Source organism: Pan paniscus, chromosome 2, assembly GCF_029289425.2.
Source record: "Pan paniscus chromosome 2, NHGRI_mPanPan1-v2.0_pri, whole genome shotgun sequence".
NCBI lineage: Eukaryota > Metazoa > Chordata > Mammalia > Primates > Hominidae > Pan > Pan paniscus.
In genome coordinates this window covers 140,448,487-140,468,137 of record NC_085926.1, presented here as the reverse complement: position 1 = coordinate 140,468,137, position 19,651 = coordinate 140,448,487, and the positions used below count along the sequence as shown (strand labels likewise).

At 36.1% G+C, this 19,651-nt stretch overlaps 1 protein-coding gene across 3 annotated transcripts in view; it reads left to right on the top strand.

Annotated features, from left to right (window-relative positions):
• The window catches only part of ATR (ATR serine/threonine kinase), a 129,784-nt gene that overhangs the window by 21,997 nt on the left and 88,136 nt on the right, over window positions 1-19,651 (top strand). For all 3 annotated transcript variants that reach the window (XM_063602589.1, XM_003826518.4, XM_055110577.2), the window contains 11 exons: window positions 387-579; window positions 823-1,085; window positions 2,919-3,109; window positions 3,194-3,294; window positions 3,542-3,713; window positions 6,625-6,795; window positions 7,254-7,448; window positions 9,015-9,200; window positions 14,191-14,283; window positions 15,927-16,057; window positions 18,345-18,488. In XM_063602589.1, the coding sequence (XP_063458659.1) occupies window positions 387-579; window positions 823-1,085; window positions 2,919-3,109; window positions 3,194-3,294; window positions 3,542-3,713; window positions 6,625-6,795; window positions 7,254-7,448; window positions 9,015-9,200; window positions 14,191-14,283; window positions 15,927-16,057; window positions 18,345-18,488 (1,840 nt within the window). The remainder of the gene's footprint in view (window positions 1-386; window positions 580-822; window positions 1,086-2,918; window positions 3,110-3,193; window positions 3,295-3,541; window positions 3,714-6,624; window positions 6,796-7,253; window positions 7,449-9,014; window positions 9,201-14,190; window positions 14,284-15,926; window positions 16,058-18,344; window positions 18,489-19,651) is intronic.

Here is a 19,651-nt window from a genome sequence, read left to right as displayed (position 1 = left end):
CCAGTTTACACTCCTGTTAGCAGAGTATGAGTTCCACATCCTCACTGACACTTAGCTGACTTTAAAATCTTTGCTATCTAGAAAATAAAAAATGTCATGGAGTTAACTATCTTAAATTTTTTCTTTTTCCTATCTGGTAGGTATGATTTTCAATTTGCATTTCCTTGATTATTTAGTAAGGTTGTGTATAGACCTTTTTCAGTGCACTTGCTTTATTTTCTGAAAAGGAGCTTTTAATTAAATTAGGCATTAAATGTATTTTAAGTGTTACTTGACTTTTATTTATATATATGTATACACAAATGTTACTTTACATATATATGTATATGTGTATACATAAAATTAACATTAGTAGAAATCTTGTTTAATAGACTTAATTTTTTCAGCACCACAGGCACAATCACGATGTGTGTTTCTTCTGACTCTGTTTCCAAGAAGAATATTCCTTGAATGGAGAACAGCAGTTTACAACTGGGCCCTGCAGAGCTCCCATGAAGTAATCCGGGCTAGTTGTGTTAGTGGATTTTTTATCTTACTGCAGCAGCAGAATTCTTGTAACAGAGTTCCCAGGATTCTTATGTATGTACTAAGATTTTAATTTGAATATATCGCTCTATTGGAAAGATCATAATTGTCTGGCTATATATGCAGGGTTGTGTTTATTGTTGAATATGTAAAGCAAATGTTGCTTTTAGTTTTAGAATTTAACATTTTTTCCTTCTAGGCTTTGTTTTACCAGTACTTTTGTCCCAAATTAAGCAAGACTATTTAGACCACAAAATTAGGCAAGAAAGTTTAGTACTTTTTCTTTTTTTTCCCCAGAGATAAAGTCAAAGATGATTCTGACATTGTCAAGAAAGAATTTGCTTCTATACTTGGTCAACTTGTCTGTACTCTTCACGGCATGTTTTATCTGACAAGTTCTTTAACAGAACCTTTCTCTGAACACGGACATGTGGACCTCTTCTGTAGGAACTTGAAAGCCACTTCTCAACATGAATGTTCATCTTCTCAACTAAAAGCTTCTGTCTGCAAGCCATTCCTTTTCCTACTGAAAAAAAAAACACCTAGTCCAGTAAAACTTGGTGAGTGATTATGACTTATTTAATATTTTAAAACCTATTTAAGCTCTGCTTTTCAAATCAGTAAAAGAATTAGACTGAAACCTTGAAAAATTACAGGAAGTCACATGCTTTATAGATTCAGTGCTCAGTATTGATTAGTTATAAATGGGATAACTGGTATTAGATCGCATCACAAAACTGGTAGGAGAGGTGATTTTGGGATTTTTCGAATACTCTTGTGATTTGACAGCCTAAATGGGGCATACCTGATGGTTGTTTCAATATTGTAAGATTCAATATTCTATATCTTCTTTAGTGATACCAGAGATCGTCTTAATGTGCCCCCTGTTACCACCTTGGACCTTGAGAACTTCAAATAGTTAAATTACTTTGCCCAACTGAGGACTATAGAATGTATCTTCTTGGCCACTTTCCAGTGGTAATGGAGTATAAATTTTTATGAAGTATGAGATTTATACAAATACTTAGAAGATCCATTTGTTTAGGTAGTAAGTTGAAACTTGTTCTGAAGTTTTCAAAGCAATAGAAAGTACTCCCTAAATCTTGTAATGTAAGGTTAACAATAAAGCTAAGATCCCCTTGAGAAATGTGCTTTTCTTTTTTTCTTTTTTTTTTCCCTGAGACGGAGTTTTGCTCTTGTTGCCCAGGCTGAAGTACAATGGCGCCATCTTGGCTCACTGCAACCTCTGCCTCCTGGGTTCAGACGATTCTCCTGCCCCAGCCTCCGGAGTAGCTGGGATTACAGGCGTGTGCCACCAGGCCTGGCAAATTTTTGCATTTTTAGTAGAGACAGGGTTTCACCATGTTGGTCAGGCTAGTCTCCAACTCCTGACCTCAGGTAATCTACCCACCCTGTCCCCCCAAAGTGCTGGGGTTACAGGCATGAGCCACCATGCCCGGCCTTTCTTCTTTTTTTTTTTTAAGAGACAGGGTCTTGCTCTGTCACCCAGGTTGGAGTGCAGTGGCGCAATCATGGCTCACTGCAGTCTGCATCCTTGATCTCCCAGGCTCAAGTGATCCTCCCACCTCAGCCTCTTGAGTAGCTGGGACCATAGTATGTGCCACTACACCCAGCTAATTTTTAAATTTTTTGTAGAGAGGAATCTCACTTTGTTGCCCAGGCTGGTCTTTGAACTCCTAGCTTCAAGTGATCCTCCCACCTTGGCCTCCCAGAGTGTTGGGATTACAGGTATGAGTCACCACTCCTGGCCTGCAATGTGTTTTTAAGTTTATCTTGGTAACATATAATGGTCTACAAAATCTGAAAGAGACTTGTTATTTTATAACAATTCTGGAAATTATTTTAGATTTAAATTATTTACAGGCTGAGTGCAGTGGTTCGCTCCTTTAACACCAGCACTTCGGGAGGCCGAGACAGGCGGATTGCCTGAGCTCAGGTGTTCGAGACCAGTTTGGGCAACATGGTGAAGCCCCATCTCTACAAAAAATACAAAAATTAGCCAGGCATGGTGGTGCATGCCTGTGGTCCCAGCTACTTGGGAGGCTGAGGTGGGAGGATCACTTGAACCTGGGAGGTCAGGGCTGCATGCTGCAGTGAGCCGTGATCATGCCACTGCACTCCAGCCTGGGTGACAGAGCAAGACCCTATATCAAAAAAAAAGTGACATTTATTAAATATAAAGTAATTTTAATTTATAAGTATCCATTTTAATTTCCTAAAATTCTGTGTGCTATACATACTTAAATATGAAACATTGACATTATAAGAGAACTTAGGATTCTTCATGACATATTATTTGTTGACAATATTTTTACAGTACAACCTTGACATTTAATATGTTAAATTAGGTATTGTATACTCTTGTCCTTCAGCTTTCATAGATAATCTACATCATCTTTGTAAGCATCTTGATTTTAGAGAAGATGAAACAGATGTAAAAGCAGTTCTTGGAACTTTATTAAATTTAATGGAAGATCCAGACAAAGATGTTAGAGTGGCTTTTAGTGGAAATATCAAGCACATATTGGAATCCTTGGACTCTGAAGATGGATTTATAAAGGAGGTTGATAATTTTTGTTTTTAACATTTGAGTTTACGTCAACCTAGCTCTAAAAATTTCTTTAACCAGTTAATTTTATTGTTCTAGCTTTTTGTCTTAAGAATGAAGGAAGCATATACACATGCCCAAATATCAAGAAATAATGAGCTGAAGGATACCTTGATTCTTACAACAGGGGATATTGGAAGGTATACTTGGCAGCATTTGTGTTCTTCCTTATTTATTTTGGCCATTCTCCATTTTTATTTGCTTGCTGTTAAAAATGGTGATATGATATTTGTGATATTATAGACAAAATGTGAGTCAACATGAATTTATTTGTAGATTTCCGTTTGTTTCTGGGATATTGGAGATATATGTGTGTGTGTGTGTGTGTGTGTGTGTGTGTGTGTGTGTGTGTTTGTGTATTCATATGTATGTGGTTTTTAATTTTAGGGCCGCAAAAGGAGATTTGGTACCGTTTGCACTCTTACACTTATTGCATTGTTTGTTATCCAAGTCAGCATCTGTCTCTGGAGCAGCATACACAGAAATTAGAGCTCTGGTTGCAGCTAAAAGTGTTAAACTGCAAAGTTTTTTCAGCCAGTATAAGAAACCCATCTGTCAGGTAAGAGTCAGCGTTTGTCTTGACTATAGGCAACAGCAGTACTTTTTAAGAGTTACAAAAAAGAAGAATATTTATACATGTTTTATTTTGCTTGCTTTTCTTTTTTCTTCGATTTATATTTTAAGTTCAGGGGTATACTGCAGCATGTAGAGGTTTGCTACATAGGTAAACGTGTCGTGGTGATTTGCTGCACAGGTCATCTCATCACCTAGGTATAAGCCCAGCATGCCTTAACTATTATTTCTGATACTCTCCCTTCCCCCACCCCCCTGACAGGCCCCAGTGTGTGTTGTTCCCCCCATGTGTCCATGTGTTCTTATCATTCAGCTCCTACTTATAAGTGAGAACTTGTGGTGTTTGGTTTTCTGTTCCTGTGTTAGTTTGCTGAGGATAATGGCTTCCAATTCCATTCATGTCCCTGCAAAGGACATGATCTTGTTCCTTTTTATGGCTGTATAGTATTCCATAGTGTATATGTACCACATTTTCTTCATCCAGTCTGTCATTGATGGGCATTTAGGTTAACTCCATGACTTTGCTTTTTTTTTTTTTTTTGAGATGGAGTATTGCTCTGTTGTCCAGGCTGGAGTGCAATGGTGCAATCTCAGTTCACTGCAACCTTCACCTCCCAGATTCACGTGATTCTCCTGCCTCAGCCTCCCAAGTAACTGGTATTATAGGTGCCTGCCACCATGCCTGGCTAATTTTTGTATTTTTAGTAGAGATGAGGTTTCACCATGTTGGCCAAGTTGGTCTTGAACTCCTGATCTCAAGCAATCCACCCGTCTCAGCCTCCCAAAGTGCTAGGATTACAGGCATGAGCCACTGCACCTGGCCAACTTTGCTATTGTAAATGGTGCTGCAGTGAACCTACATGTGCATGTATCTTTACTATAGAATGATTTATATTCCTTTGGGTATATACCCAGTAGTGGGATTGCTGGGTCAAATGGTATTTCTGCCTCTAGGTCTTTGAGGAGTTGCCACACTGTCTTCCACAATGGTTTAACTAATTTAGACTCCCACCAACGGTATAAAAGCATTCCCTTTTCTCGGAAACCTTGCCAGTATCTGTTTTTTGACTTTTTAATAATAGCCATTCTGACTGGCGTGAGATGGTATCTCATTGTAGTTTTGATCAGTGATGTTGAGCTTTTTTTCATGTTCGTTGGCTGGCTGCACGTATGTCTTCTTTGGAGAAGAGTCTGTTTATGTCCTTTGCCCACTTTTGTTTTTTTCTTGTAAATTTGTTTAAGTTCTTTGTAGACTCTGGATATTAGACCTCTGTCAGATGAATAGATTGCAAACATTTTCTCCTATTCTGTAGGTTGTCTGTCCACTGTGATGATAGTTTATTTTGCTGTGCAGAAGCTCTTGAGTTTAAATAGATCCTATTTGTCAATTTTTGCTTTGTTGAAATTGCTTTTGGTGTTTTTGTGATGAAATCTTTGCCTGTGCCTATAGCCTGAGGTATTGCCTAGATTTTCTTCTAGAGTTTTTATAGTTTTGAGTTTTACATTTAAGTCTTTAATCCATCTTGAGTTAATTTTTGTATATGGTGTGAGGAAGGGGTCCAGTTTCAATTTTCTGCATATGGCTAGTCAGTTCTCCCAGCACCATTTATTAAATAGAGAGTCCTTTCCCCGTTGCTTGTTTTTGTCAGGTTTGTTAAAGATCGGATGGTTGTAGGTGTGTCATCTTATTTCTGAGTTCTCTAATCTGTTCCATTTGCTTGCTTTTTAAAAGTTTTATTTTCTTTTTTATTTTAAACATTTCTTAGAGACCAAATTTCACTCTGTTGTCCAGGCAGCATACAGTGACATGGAATGGTGTGATCATAACTCACTGAAACCTCTAACTCCTGGGCTTAGAGATCCTCCCACTTTAGCCTCTTGAGTAGCTGGGACTACAGGTGTGCACCACCACACCTAGCTAATTTTTATTTATTTATTTATAGAGATGGTGTTTTAGAGAGAGCAGCCCTATTTTGCCCAGGCTGCTCTCTAACTCCTGGCCCCAAATGATCCTCCCACCTCTGCCTCTGAAAGTGCTGGGATTACTGTCATGAGCCACTGTGCCTGGTTTTAAAAAGAAAGCATTGTGCTTGCTTTAAAAAATTATTGTTAAGGCCGGGCGTGGTGACTCACACCTGTAATCTCAGCACTTTGGGAGGCCAAGGCGGGCGCATCACCTGAGGTCAGGAGTTTGAGACCAGCCTGGCTAGCATGGTGAAACCCCATGTCTACTAAAAATACAAAAATTAACCGGGCATGGGGCGGGCATCTGTAATCCCAGCTACTCAGGAGGCTGAGGCAGAAGAATCGCCTGAACCCAGGAGGTGGCGGTTGCAGTGAGCCAAGATCGCACCTCTGCATTCCAGCCTGAGTGACAGAGCAAGACTCTGTCTTTAAAAAAAAAAAATTATTGTCAAAAACGATGTATTTTGTTTATAGTTTATTTACTATAACTGAAATCTTGCCATTTTTATATTTTAGGATATTGGTCTGAAGATACAGGTTATAAATGAGGGAGGAAGAAAATCATTTTATAATGGTGTATAGACTTTTTAGTGATAGTAAACTGTTTTACACCTTGATATTATGTTATATGACACTTTGTTTTAAATATATTCAATTAATGGCTGAAAAGTTAGGTTATGCTAAAATACTGAATTTATTTGTGGTATAATCCTTAGCATGATATTCAAGTTTTTTAACTAAGTCTGATTATGTCATCTGTGAAAGGCAGATTATGACATAGTCTACCTCATTAAGGTTGTTATAAAAATTGAATGGACCAATTCAGATAATGTAGAATACTATTTGATACTGCCCTCTATGGTGGCTTAAAAAGTATTAGTTAAAATTTCTTCTTTGTGTGAAAACTCACAATAAAATGGTTTTTGCTCTAGTTTTTGGTAGAATCCCTTCACTCTAGTCAGATGACAGCACTTCCGAATACTCCATGCCAGAATGCTGACATGCGAAAACAAGATGTGGCTCACCAGAGAGAAATGGCTTTAAATACGTTGTCTGAAATTGCCAACGTTTTCGACTTTCCTGATCTTAATCGTTTTCTTACTGTAAGTTACAACATATAGTTCACTTGAGGTTTGCAATTCAGTATTTTGTTCATTCCATTCTAGATTTTGACTTTGATATGAGATTATTGCTTATGCTGTAAAACTTAAGTTTAAGTGGATTTGAGTCATTGTTCTTTATGGTTAGCTGTCCTGAAAAGTTAATACTAATTGAATAATGCTAATCAATTCAGTTAGCTATTTGAGCCCTTATGTCTTTGGTGCTATGATTTGTTCCGTTGGTAATTCAAAGTCTAATATGATCATTTCTGCTTCTAAGGTGTTGGAATAATAAAGTACAAAATTATAGTGGTATAAATGATCTACTATTACATATTTTATAGTATGGAGTGGACTCCAAATATGTGTGGCATTTAAAAATATTTTTGCACATAGCTTATGTGAGTATTTTTTTCACCCAGACAAATGTACTTTTTGGTAATTGTTGCATTCTTTTTCAGAGGACATTACAAGTTCTACTACCTGATCTTGCTGCCAAAGCAAGCCCTGCAGCTTCTGCTCTCATTCGAACTTTAGGAAAACAATTAAATGTCAATCGTAGAGAGATTTTAATAAACAACTTCAAATATATTTTTTCTCATTTGGTCTGTTCTTGTTCCAAAGATGAATTAGAACGTGCCCTTCATTATCTGAAGGTAATTGAATATTTCTATATATTTTACTTTTTTATATAAATTAGCATTATAGGAAAGATGTAACATTCTTCTAGGAAGGAGGGTGAGTAAATTATAGCCTATCCTAGAAGAATGTAAGTTTAAATGTTGTTATGTTAAATAATCTTTGTCCTGAGAGCATATTAAATAGAATTCTCCTTTTGTTTTCTTTGATCATTTCACCATAATGGGATATGATAGGCATCCTTTCATGGGAGAGGTTCTCAGCCTATTTCATTATAGTACTTTTCAGTTGATTGGAGTTATAAGTTGACTGATGATACACACTTAATTATATCCATAGGAAGAGGCAATCACCTTCAAATGTAGTATAATGTCTATATTTTAGTTACTTGGTATTCTGATTACAATTTGGTCCAGGTTTTTGGTAGTTTTTACATTTAAAATTATAACCTGTGCTTCTTTTTTTTGGTGTCATATTAACAAAATATCTCTGAGGAATATGAAACTACATGAGAACAGGAAAACTGAGAAATATGCATATAACTTTACTGTTTTCTCTGATGTTAATTTACTTAATTTGTTTCATAATATATGCCAGCAGCACATCTCTTTCCACGAGAGTTAGTGAATATCAAATGTATTTATTCATCTTGAGAAAGTATTATTCAACTGTATATTGTGGAGATAGAATGATAGTAATAAGTATTTATGGAGTATTTAATACATGTCAGAAATTGAGCTAAACAATTGATATGGATCTTTTCATGCAATCCTCACAGTTACTCAATGAGATAAAGGTACTCTTAATTATTATTATTTTTTTTTGTGATGGGAGTTTTGCTCTGTAGCCCAGGCTGGAGTGCAGTGGCACGATCTCGGCTCACTGCAACCTCCACCTCCTGGGTTCAAGCGATTCTCCTGCCTTAGCCTCCTGAGTAGCTGGGATTACAGGTGTCTGCCACCAGGCCTGGCTAATTTTTGTATTTTTAGTAGAGGTGGGGTTTCACCATGTTGGCCAGGCTGGTGTCCAACTCCTGGCTGCAAGTGATCCACCTGCCTTGGCCTTCCAAAGTGCTGGAATTACAGGTATGAACCATCACGCCCAGCCAAAGGTACTATTTTTTTGTTTTGTTTCATAGATAAGGAACTAAGGCAGAGTAAGGTTAGATTAGGTAACTTGTCCAAGTCAGCATATCTGATAAATGACAGCTAGAATTTAAACTAAAGCAATCTGAACAGAAAGACTGCTATAAGCCACTATACTACGTTTCCTCCCAGGGTTGTGTGTCCCCAATAATGAGTTGATGATATTATAAGACCTTAGAGAAAACTAGGACTTGCTTTTTAATATTTTATTTCTAAATAAAGTTGGATCACTTCTCTTCATTACATATAATCCATGGGAGACCTACCAGGATAGAATAAGATTAGAATCTTTTCCAATGCCTTTTCTTAATACCGTTAGTAAATCCTGTCATCTGGGCTAGAGCTCCTGATGTACTAATAGCATGTTAAAATCAGTATACTTATTTCCAGGATATTAGTATGAAGAAAAAAAATTTTTTTAACATGTCTTTGGGTTAGAATGAAACAGAAATTGAACTGGGGAGCCTGTTGAGACAAGATTTCCAAGGATTGCATAATGAATTATTGCTGCGTATTGGAGAACACTATCAACAGGTTTTTAATGGTTTGTCAATACTTGCCTCATTTGCATCCAGTGATGATCCATATCAGGGCCCAAGAGATATCATATCACCTGAACTGATGGTAAGGAATATGTTCTATGAGGTTTTTTTGTTTGTTTTTCTTCCTTTTGCAGCTTAATTATAAAATTGAAGAAATCATATTTTTGGTCATTTTCTGGCTGCTAGCCATTTGTTTAAATTTTAAGTTGGTATTTTTATTTTGAAAAGGTTGATTTAAATCACGTGGTCACATGCACAAGATCATGAACACGAGATCACGTTTATTTTCTTATAGCATTATCACAACTTTGTTTACATATTTACATATTTAGGGCATTAACAACATATATTAGCATTGAAAAATGTGGACTTTTAAGTGTTTTTAGTAGATTTTATTTTTTCACTGAATAAAAATGTTGAAGTTTATTTTTCTCTACTACTTTTAAATTACATGTATATTAGAATATGTTTGTAGCTCTCCTCTCACCCTGCCCCTCCGACTACTCTTTCCTTAGGTCAACAAATGAAACTTTTCAATTCTAACTGTAGTTTAATCCATTATTGGATAGAAGGGAAGTTTGGAAATATGTTCTCTATTTTAAATCTTTCCCTACCATAAATTTGTATTTGAAATCACTTTACTGTTTATCTATCTTAAAAAATATATAAATCCTCAGAATTAAATTATTATTTTTTCTTTCAACTGCCCTTATTCTTGTAACAGACTTAAAGGACTGTTGGCAAAATATTTTAACCCATTTATGCCAGAGGTTGCAAATTTTTTTTGTGAAAAATCAGACTTTGGTGATGACCTTGAGCAGTAGGATATAAATAACTTCTACAAGCTTACCGTTCCAATAATGGAATACTAGACATAAGTTCATTAAGAGAGATTTTTATCTCTGGTTTCTCATTTCCCATTCTAGTCTGGCTCCTTTCTCACTATTCCATGAAATTCCTTTTGTCAGGATCACCAACAGTCTTCTGAGCTATTAAATCTCATAGTCACTCCTCTGTCCTATCTTATTCAACCTTTCAGTATCATTCAATACAATTGGCCATTCTTTCCTGCGTGGCATCTGTGATACCACATTGTCTTGATTTTCTTTTTTGCTTCACTGTTCACTCATATTTAGGCTTCTTTACTGGCTTTTTCCCTGTAAATTATCTACTTTATCCTCTAAATGTTAGAATAACTCAGGACTATGTAACTGGCTCTTTTTTCTTAGTCATCATTCTCTCCTTTAATGATCTTCTTTGATCTTTTTCTTTAATATGAGTTACATTTTGATAATTTTTAGTTGAAATTTCAGTCCAGACTGCCTCTGAGCTTGGTTTATATAGGTTAGGTCCTGGGAGGAAACAGATGGCATACACACAAACATTTACACAGAAATAGTTTAACAAAGGGGCTACTTTTAGTGACATGGCAAGGTTAAGGGAACCAGCAAGGAATGTTAAGGAACCCACAAACAGCAGAAAACTTAATGCCCCCCTTAGTTCTGGGAAAGGGGAAGAAATAGTGTTACTAGAACCTGATTGAGAGCCAGAACCATGAGGGGGGTCCTCTCATTGTAGAGGAACATAGCCACTGCCAGAACTACCTCAAAACACAGACAGAGCAGGAAATATGAATACCATACTCTCTCCTCCTACCCTCTGTTCTAGTGGTATTTCCTGCTGACTGAATTCAGTGGAAAGCCAGAGGGCAAGGGATCCTAAGTAATGCAGTCCGGTCAGTGTCCCAGGTACGGAGCAGGGCAAAAGGCGGCAGAGAATGGACCTGAGGATGACAGAGGATGGCAAACAGATATTCACCTTTTCATCATCTCTACTCTCATGTCTTATAAGCATCTCAAACAATTCCAAATATAATATGTTCATTAGAAATCTTTATTTTCCCTTTCTAATCTGTTTTTCTCCCAGTCTTTCCCATCTCAGTAATGGTACCGCTATCTACCAGTTGCATGAGACAAAACCTGAGAAGCATTCGTGAGCCCTCCATTTCCTTTATCCTTTTATAATCAAACAATGAGCAAATCCTATCAAGTCTCTCCAAAATATATCTTTTCATTTCTGCCACCACCACCCTTACACAAATAATGATCATCTTTCTTGGGACAGCTGTGAACATCTCCTAATGGTTCTGTCCTTTCATTCTTCCCTCTCTACAATTAATTATTTACACAGCCTTTGGAGTGCTCTTTTTACAAACTCATATCATTCCCCTGATTAAATTCCTTCAATGATTTTCATTGCCCTTAACATAAAATAAAATCTGTAAGGCATACATGATCTGCCTACCTTTCTACTCTCACATGGTACAACTCTTTTCTTCCTTTCTCCCTATATTTCAACATGGTTTCCTTTGTGTTTCTTAAACATGCCAAACTTTTTCCTGCTTCGAGACCTAGGCCCTGGATGGTCTCTCTGCTTGAAATAATCTCCTGGATCTTTCTCATTCTTTAGATTTCAAGAGTTTCCTGAGTACCCTGTCTCGACTCCCTTACCACATTTCTTGTCTATCACAGGATTGTGTTTATTTTCTTATAGCATTATCACAACTTTGTTTACATACTTACTTATTTAGTGTCTTCCATTCATGCTAGTCTACCTTGTAAGCTAATGAGAGAGAATGACTCTGCTTATCTTGTACACCTGTACCCAGTATAGGATTCTAGGCATACGTAATAAGTATTTGGTGATAGATAATATATTGGTAGGTAGATAAAGTCAAATAATTGTTTGTCTGAGTGCAAGAACTTTAATATTGGAATGTTGACATAGATTGTGTGATCCTTATCTGCTTTTTATTTAAGCAACATAGGCTGGAACCATACAATTAGTGAATTGTGGCTTACCATGCCAAAGTTGAGTCTCAACCTAAATCAGAAGTTTGCAGAACAAAATGCAATTTTAGATTTTAAAAACCAGATGATTTCCTGTGCTAGGCAAGATAAAGATTTATCCTGACATCTAATCTGGAGAGACTTGTAGGATACCTCACTCCTCTCTATTATATGGTAGCACACACCCTCCTACCCTTTTCTTGGTAATGCATGGAACCTGAAGATACCTAAATCAGATGCCTCAACATCAAGCAGTGCAACTTTCTTATGGAGTTCAAAATGCTTTAGTTGCTACTCATTCCCAGCTCATTTTTTTTTTTTTTTTTTTTTTTTTTGCTCCTTTCTTCTGCCTGTACATAAAGACATGAAACAAAAGAATATTCTTCTTTACAGACTGGTCACATTCTCAGTTTGTAATAATATGAACAAATTGATTTAATACTTAGCTATATACTAAGTTCTTAGTGAATGGTATCTTTTTTTTTTTTTTTTTTTTTTTTTTTTGGAAGCAGGATTTTGCTCTGTCACCCAGGCTGGACTGCAGTGGTGCAATCTCAGCCCACTGCAACCTCTGCCTCCAGCGCTTAAGCAATCTTCCCACCTCAGCCTCCTGAGTAGCTGGGACCACAGGTGCATGCCACCATGCTTGGCTAATTTTTTTTGTAGAGATGGGGTTTTGCCATGTTACCCAGGCTGGTCTCAAACTTCTGAGCTCATGTAATCCACCTGCCTCAGCCTCCCAAATTGCTGGGATTATAGGCGTGAGCCACCACACCTGGCCAATAAATGGTATCTTATTTAGCCTTTACAACAACTCTATGCAGTAGGTGGTTTTATTATTCACATTTTACAGACTTGGAAGAATTAAGTAACTTATAGAAGATCACACATTAGGAAGTGTCAAAATTAAGATTCAAACCTAGATTTGGCTGACTTAAAGCCCATGCCCTCTCCTCCAGGACCTTCTCTTAAGAAAGTATTAACTTGGCCGAGCACAGTGGCTTACACCTGAAATCCCAGCACTCTGAGAGGCCAAAGCAGGAGGATTGCTTGAGCCCAGGAGTTTGAGACCAGCCTGGGCAACATGGCGAAACTCCATCTCTACAAAAAATACAAAAAATTAGCTGGGCGAGGTGGTGCGTGCCTGTAGTCACAGGTACTCAGGAGGCTGAGCTGGGAGGATTGCTTGAGTCTAGGAGGTTGAGGCTGCAGTGAGTCGTGATTGTGCCACTACACTTCAGCCTAGGTGACAGAGAACCTGTCGAAAGAGAGGAAGAAAAGAAGAGGAGAGAAAAGAAAAAAGAGAGAGAAAGGAGGAAAGAAAGAAATAGAAAGGAAGGAAGGAACTCTAAGAAAAAAGAGAAAGGAGGAAAGAAAGAAAAAGAAAGAGGGAGGGAGGGAGGAAGGAAGGAAGGAACCCTGTTTAAGTAAAAGAGGAAGAAAGAAAGAGAAAGAGGGAGGAAGGAAGCAAAGGAGGGAGGAATGGAAGGGAAGGAGGAAAGGAGGGAGGAAGAAAGGACGGACGGAGGGAGGGAGGAAAAGGGACGGAGGGAGGGAGGGAGGAAAGGAGGGAGGAAGAAGGGACGGACGGAGGGAGGGAGGAAAAGAGGGACGGAGGGAGGAAGGAAGGAAGGAAGGAACTAAGGAAGGAACTCTGTTTACTTCAGGAAACCTAAAGTGTCATGGATGATGATATCTAGTCTGCAACTTTTGATGCCCATGGTCTTGTGCCTCTTTTCCCCTGTTACCTCCAGGGATATTATCCCCTATGTCAGATCATTATTCTGGTAGAATACCTTTTCCTTAATCGTACTTTTCTACCATAGCTCTAAATGTCATAGAATAAGGGCAGTCCCTTGTCTTTCTCTATTCTTTTCTTTCTTCTTTTCCTCTCCACCCCACATCCCGACTTGAATTAGATCCTGAGGATCCCACCCCAGTTCACTCCATGATTAAAAAACTCATCATTTTCTCATTGTACTGTACTGTTTAATCATATTTTTTCGTGGTGACTATAAATCATTCCTTTAAATACTACATGTTTCTTTAAATACTACATGTGAAGATATATGCTTTTGGAGAAACTTAATTAACCAAGTGTTTATTTCTAATATGCTAATCTAGTTAGGTAAAATATAAATGACATTAATTAAATAATTAAAATGTCAACTTAAGAAATTCATTCTGTATAAAGCTTACATATTATCTGTTTTTATTTCTTAGGCTGATTATTTACAACCCAAATTGTTGGGCATTTTGGCTTTTTTTAACATGCAGTTACTGAGCTCTAGTGTTGGCATTGAAGATAAGAAAATGGTAAGTGGTGATAGTTCCAGAGTGCTAAGATAGAATTCATACAGAATATAGATAAATTCTGCATCTAGCTACAAACATTCAAAGATGAGAAATAACCAAATATGACATTCTCTATTGCTGAAGAACTCATATACGTTTTTTGGGAGTCTAAAAATTGGAATTGTATTCGTTTCATTTCTTTAGTTTAGGAGGGATAGAACACCCAACCCAAAGTGACTAAAAGGAACTTGTGGCTGTGTTACTAAAAGTGTAAGGATAATGTAGCTTTAGGCATAACTTGATTTTGGACTCAAAAAAGTTCTCAGAGTCAGTCTTTTGGCTCAGATTCATCTGGGTTGGCTCTGTACTTAAGAGCCAGTTAATGACCTCAATGGCTTCAAGCTCACGTCATCACAACATCTAGTCCAGCATTTGAAGAGAGAGACTAGCAATCACTGAAAGCTCAAACAAAAGTTGCATCATTGAGTCTCCTTGGTTTAGATTGGTCTGGTATGGGTCATGGCCCATGGTGTTTTTGAACACCAGAAATCTTAGGTTATTATAATGTAAAGCAACTTTATGTTTAAATGCTTGTGCCACAGTGAAGTTTCATTATGACTGCTGCAACAGTTGGCCACCGTTGGAAATTTTTGTCCTATAAATTGGAGTAAAATTTTAGATATTGATAAAATTTCTCTTTCTGTTGCTTTCCACCTCTGCAGTCAGTAAGATTACAATAAAAACAAACAAACAAAAAACACCTACGAATGGAAGCTTTTATTTCAGTGTATACTCTCCCCTCCTTTTTTTTTTTATTATTATCTTAAGGAGCCAAGAAAGACATATGTTACCATATTAAATTTTGCAAATTTCAGCAACCAATGCCTGTTCTTTTGGTGTCAACTAGTAAATTCAATCCCCCAACCAACTACTATTCCATCTACATGGCTTCTTTCCTATTGTTTCCCCAATTGCTATCCTAAGGGAGAGAATCACCTTGAATCTAAGAAAACTACAGTTTGTCTTGTAAACCATAAAGAGCTAACATGTTTTGGCATATAAAGTCAACCAGAGTTTCTTTACCCCTTCATTATAAACTGGAGCTGCTGATAACAGGTCTGGTTCTGTGTTTTTCATGTGTTTCATTTTCTGAGTATATCATTAATTATTTGTTTTACTAAATTCAGGACATCTTGAATTTAATATCATTAGGACAAAAATTTCCTTAACTACTGATTACTAGGAAGTATTCCATTTACTACAAAAATTGTTATATGGTCTCAAATTTAAATGATTTTAATTCAGTTTGTTTTATATATGTGTATGGCAGTTTGGGATAGATATGAAAGAAATTAAACAATATGCATTATACCTTTAATAAATTAGAAATTGTACTGTTCTAGATGAATACTGGGCTAAAATAACAAATCACCTTCAAGGGAAAAAACAAAAAAGAACTTAACTTGTATTTTTCAAATTTATAATTACCACATAAGACATAAGCAATTGGACAAAACAAACTGGCCAACATTTATTCAATCTTTTGTATTATCTGAGAATAGATGACACCCTGATATTGGGTGGGAAGCACTTGTCCTTAGGGCTCATCTGCTTCTGGCAGCATGTTTATAAGCTTTACTCTGAAGCACTACTTAACTCTATAGGCCTTGAACAGTTTGATGTCTTTGATGAAGTTAATGGGACCCAAACATGTCAGTTCTGTGAGGGTGAAGATGATGACCACACTGAGAACTGGCCTTCGATTCAAGGATGATTTTCCTGAATTGTGTTGCAGGTAAATGACTGCCTGAGTTTATTAATTTTTTTTTTTTTTTTTTTTTTGCATTTTCCAGTAGCACTAACTTGAATTCTTATCTCTTTGAGGGAAATTGGGTTCAAATAATAAATAAGGTAGAAAGACTATTTATTTGTATTTAAAATAGAACATATTTACTTCTTTTAAAACATTTTACTATGGAAGTCTTTTAACATACTGGGAAATAGAAGAGTTATCAATGAACCTACATACCTATTTCCCAACTTTAGCAGTTATCAACATTGCTAGTTTTTTTTAATCCACTTCTACCTTTTTGATTGTTGGTTGGGGTATTTTAGAGAAGATCCCAGAATCTTATCATTGTGCTTGTAAATACTTTAGATGTATCTAACGGATGAGGACATTAAAAAAATAACCTTCATGAATTATTATACTTAGCAGGATTAATAGAAATATCTAATCTAAAACTCAGTCCTTAGTCACATTTCCTCCAGTTGTCTCAAAGGTATTTTTCCCAAAGACATTGTATATATTATGTTGTATATGTCCAGAGATATTTGTATGTATCAGAGATGTTTTTCCAGAGATGTTTGTATGTATCATAGTTTCTTGAATTAGACTATAAATGAAGTTTACATATGTGTATTTGGTTGCCTGGCTCCTTAAGTGTCTCTTGTAAACAGCCTCATCCCTTAAATTCTCTACTCACACATTTTACTTATTTTAGGCTGTTAAGATTTTAGGATGTTGGATTTGGTGAATAGCTAATTTAACTTTTCCCTCTATTTTTTCTTTCCTCCCTGTCTTTTCTATAAATGGGTACTTAGATATAGATGCTTGATTAGATTTAGGTTCAATTTATTATGATAACATACCTCATAGGTGAGGCTTTGTGCTTCTCTTGTGGCACAGTATGAGCCACATGATAATATCTGGTTGTCCACTTTTAGTAATGGTAAGATTAGACAGTAGGTTTTATCAACCTGAATCCCTTTATTATAAAATTCCCCACTAATCTTTCACCTGATGATTTTAGCATTAATTAATGATCATTGCCTAAGTCCATTATTTCATTGCAGTTGATGAAATAATGATTTTCTAATTTTATTATTCCTTCTGTATTTACTAGGTGAGATTCTTCTTAAAACAAAATTCCTCATAAAATTTGGCTAGCCGGGCATGATTGTGCATATCTGTAGTCCCAGCTGCTTAGGAAGCTGAGGTGGAAGGATCATTTGAGGCCAGGAGTTTGAGTCTAGCCTGGGCAACATAGCAGGACCTTGTCTTTAAAAGCAAAACAACCATAGTTCATATAAAGCAGTTCATAAATACTTGAATATTTCCCTTTAGTTAATCAATTTAGGAATATAGGTTTGTGCTGTAGCAACCTCCAGTGAAGTTTTTTTAAATATCATTTTGATAACATAGATTTTTATAAGTTTGATTAATTTTTATCCGTTAAAATCACTATCCTTTTTTATTGCTGAAATTGTCCCATCTTAAGCAAGTAGAAATCCCTTCAAATTGGCATCTATGAGTTTTGATATGACCTCTATTAATCTCTTATAGATTCTCTGCTTTCTGGCATGACAAGATGACCTGGACTTATCTTGAACATTTCCTGCCTCTGACTCAAAATTAGCGATTTCTTCAAGGAAACCTGGCTCTGGTTCCTTTGAGCCCAGATTAATTCCAAGCATAGGCACTCTTTGGGCCTACTGTCATTGCTTCTAAGTCTTAAGTGAATGTAGCTACTAGAAAATTTTTATAAAGAATAGGTTTTAGAATCACGTGAAGTACTTATTTTCTGTGTGCACGTGCTACCAATTTAACATTTAGTTAGGTTCACTTGTTTCAGTTTCTTTAAAACTTTTAAGGGTTGCTTTTTCCCTCTATTTTATTTAATTTAAAAGTTATATAAAACATTTGCATAGTCCCAAATTCAAATCTGTGTAACAAATTATAGTCAGAAATCTAGATTCCAATTTCGACCTCTACAGATATCTATTTTTATTAATTTTTGTATATCCACCCTCTGTAAAAGAATAAGTAAATGCACACACACATACTTTTTTTTTTTTATTAATTCTGCCCCAAACACTGTTTTTCACCTTGCTTTTTTGACTTCACATAATTTGGACATCACTTTATTTGAATATATAGCACTGATCTTTATTCCATGTTTAAAGCTGCCTTTTAATCTATTGTTTGTATATATCATGTGTCTTCAACTAATTACTGATTGATAGAGCTTTACAAATAATAAAAGTAATTGGACTTCATTTCTATTTGTTTTTTCACATAGAGCTTGGGACTGCTTTGTTCGCTGCCTGGATCATGGTTGTCTGGGCTCCCTTCTCAGTCATGTAATAGTAGCTTTGTTACCTCTTATACACATCCAGCCTAAAGAAACTGCAGCTATCTTTCACTACCTCATAATTGAAAACAGGTATTGTAACTGAAATTAATAGTAAAATAATAACTTTTTAAACTGTATTTTTATGTCTCAAAATTACTGATGGTAATGTGGAAACTGTCACTTTTTTGAATTTCAGGGTTTATCAATAAACAAAAGTAATTGGCATGTAATTACATATTGAAATGATGCTATTTCAGTTGTGGCATTGCTTCTATTATAATTATTTCCAAAGCTCACTAATAGGTCACCAGTTAAAAATTACTTTTCATTAATTCTGTAAATGTGTAACCTAATTTACCTTTCTTTTCACAGTCAAAAGGCAGATAGTTGAATAGCATGAGAAAGGTTAGGAGAGATACCTACTTTCTGCAGCTTACCTTAGTTGAAACCCTTATTACCTCATTGCGTTAAGCTTTGAACCAGCCTCTCTTCCTTTAAGCTTTCATCACTTTTCTTGATATTGTTACTAGAACTGTGTTTTAAAAATATCTCTTTATTGGTGTCATTCCAGCATACAAAGGCATTCTGAGATTCTCCATTTCCTAATTGATAAATTCCAAATTGCTTAGCTTGATATTGAAGGCTTTCTAAAAATGTGGCCACAGACTATTTCTTACTATCTTCCCCCACAATTTTTCAAAACAGGCATTAGGCTATAGCCAGTGTGGATTACTATTGACAGAACATGCATTATTCTTTCCCATTTGTATTTTTGATTCAGGCTGCTTTTTAGACTGGGATGTCTTTTTATATATTTAAATTTTTTTCTGTGATTTTACTCAATGTTGTATATAATCATTCCTTTGCTTGTGAAAAGTTGGGATTGAAGTACTACTTATTTACCTACTCACCCATATGCTATTGCTGGTCCCTTTAGTCAGTTGCAGTAACTGTCTAATGAGGGAGAAATCACAGAAGAAGGAAAAGTTAATGTGTTTTTATTTAGTTAAAATACTTTTATTTTTGATATTTTTATATTTTGTGCATGATAAAACAACAAAATCACTAATTTAGATTTTGGGACTACTTTTCAAGTACCTTTTAAATTTTTTTGTACATAGTCATGTCTTTGCTGTTTATTGCAGAAGTGTCATTTCTCTACCTTTCTCATAATCATAAGAAAAATCCTGACCAGGCATGGTGGCTCATGCCAACAATACCAATACTTTGGGAGGACAAGGCTGGAGGATTGC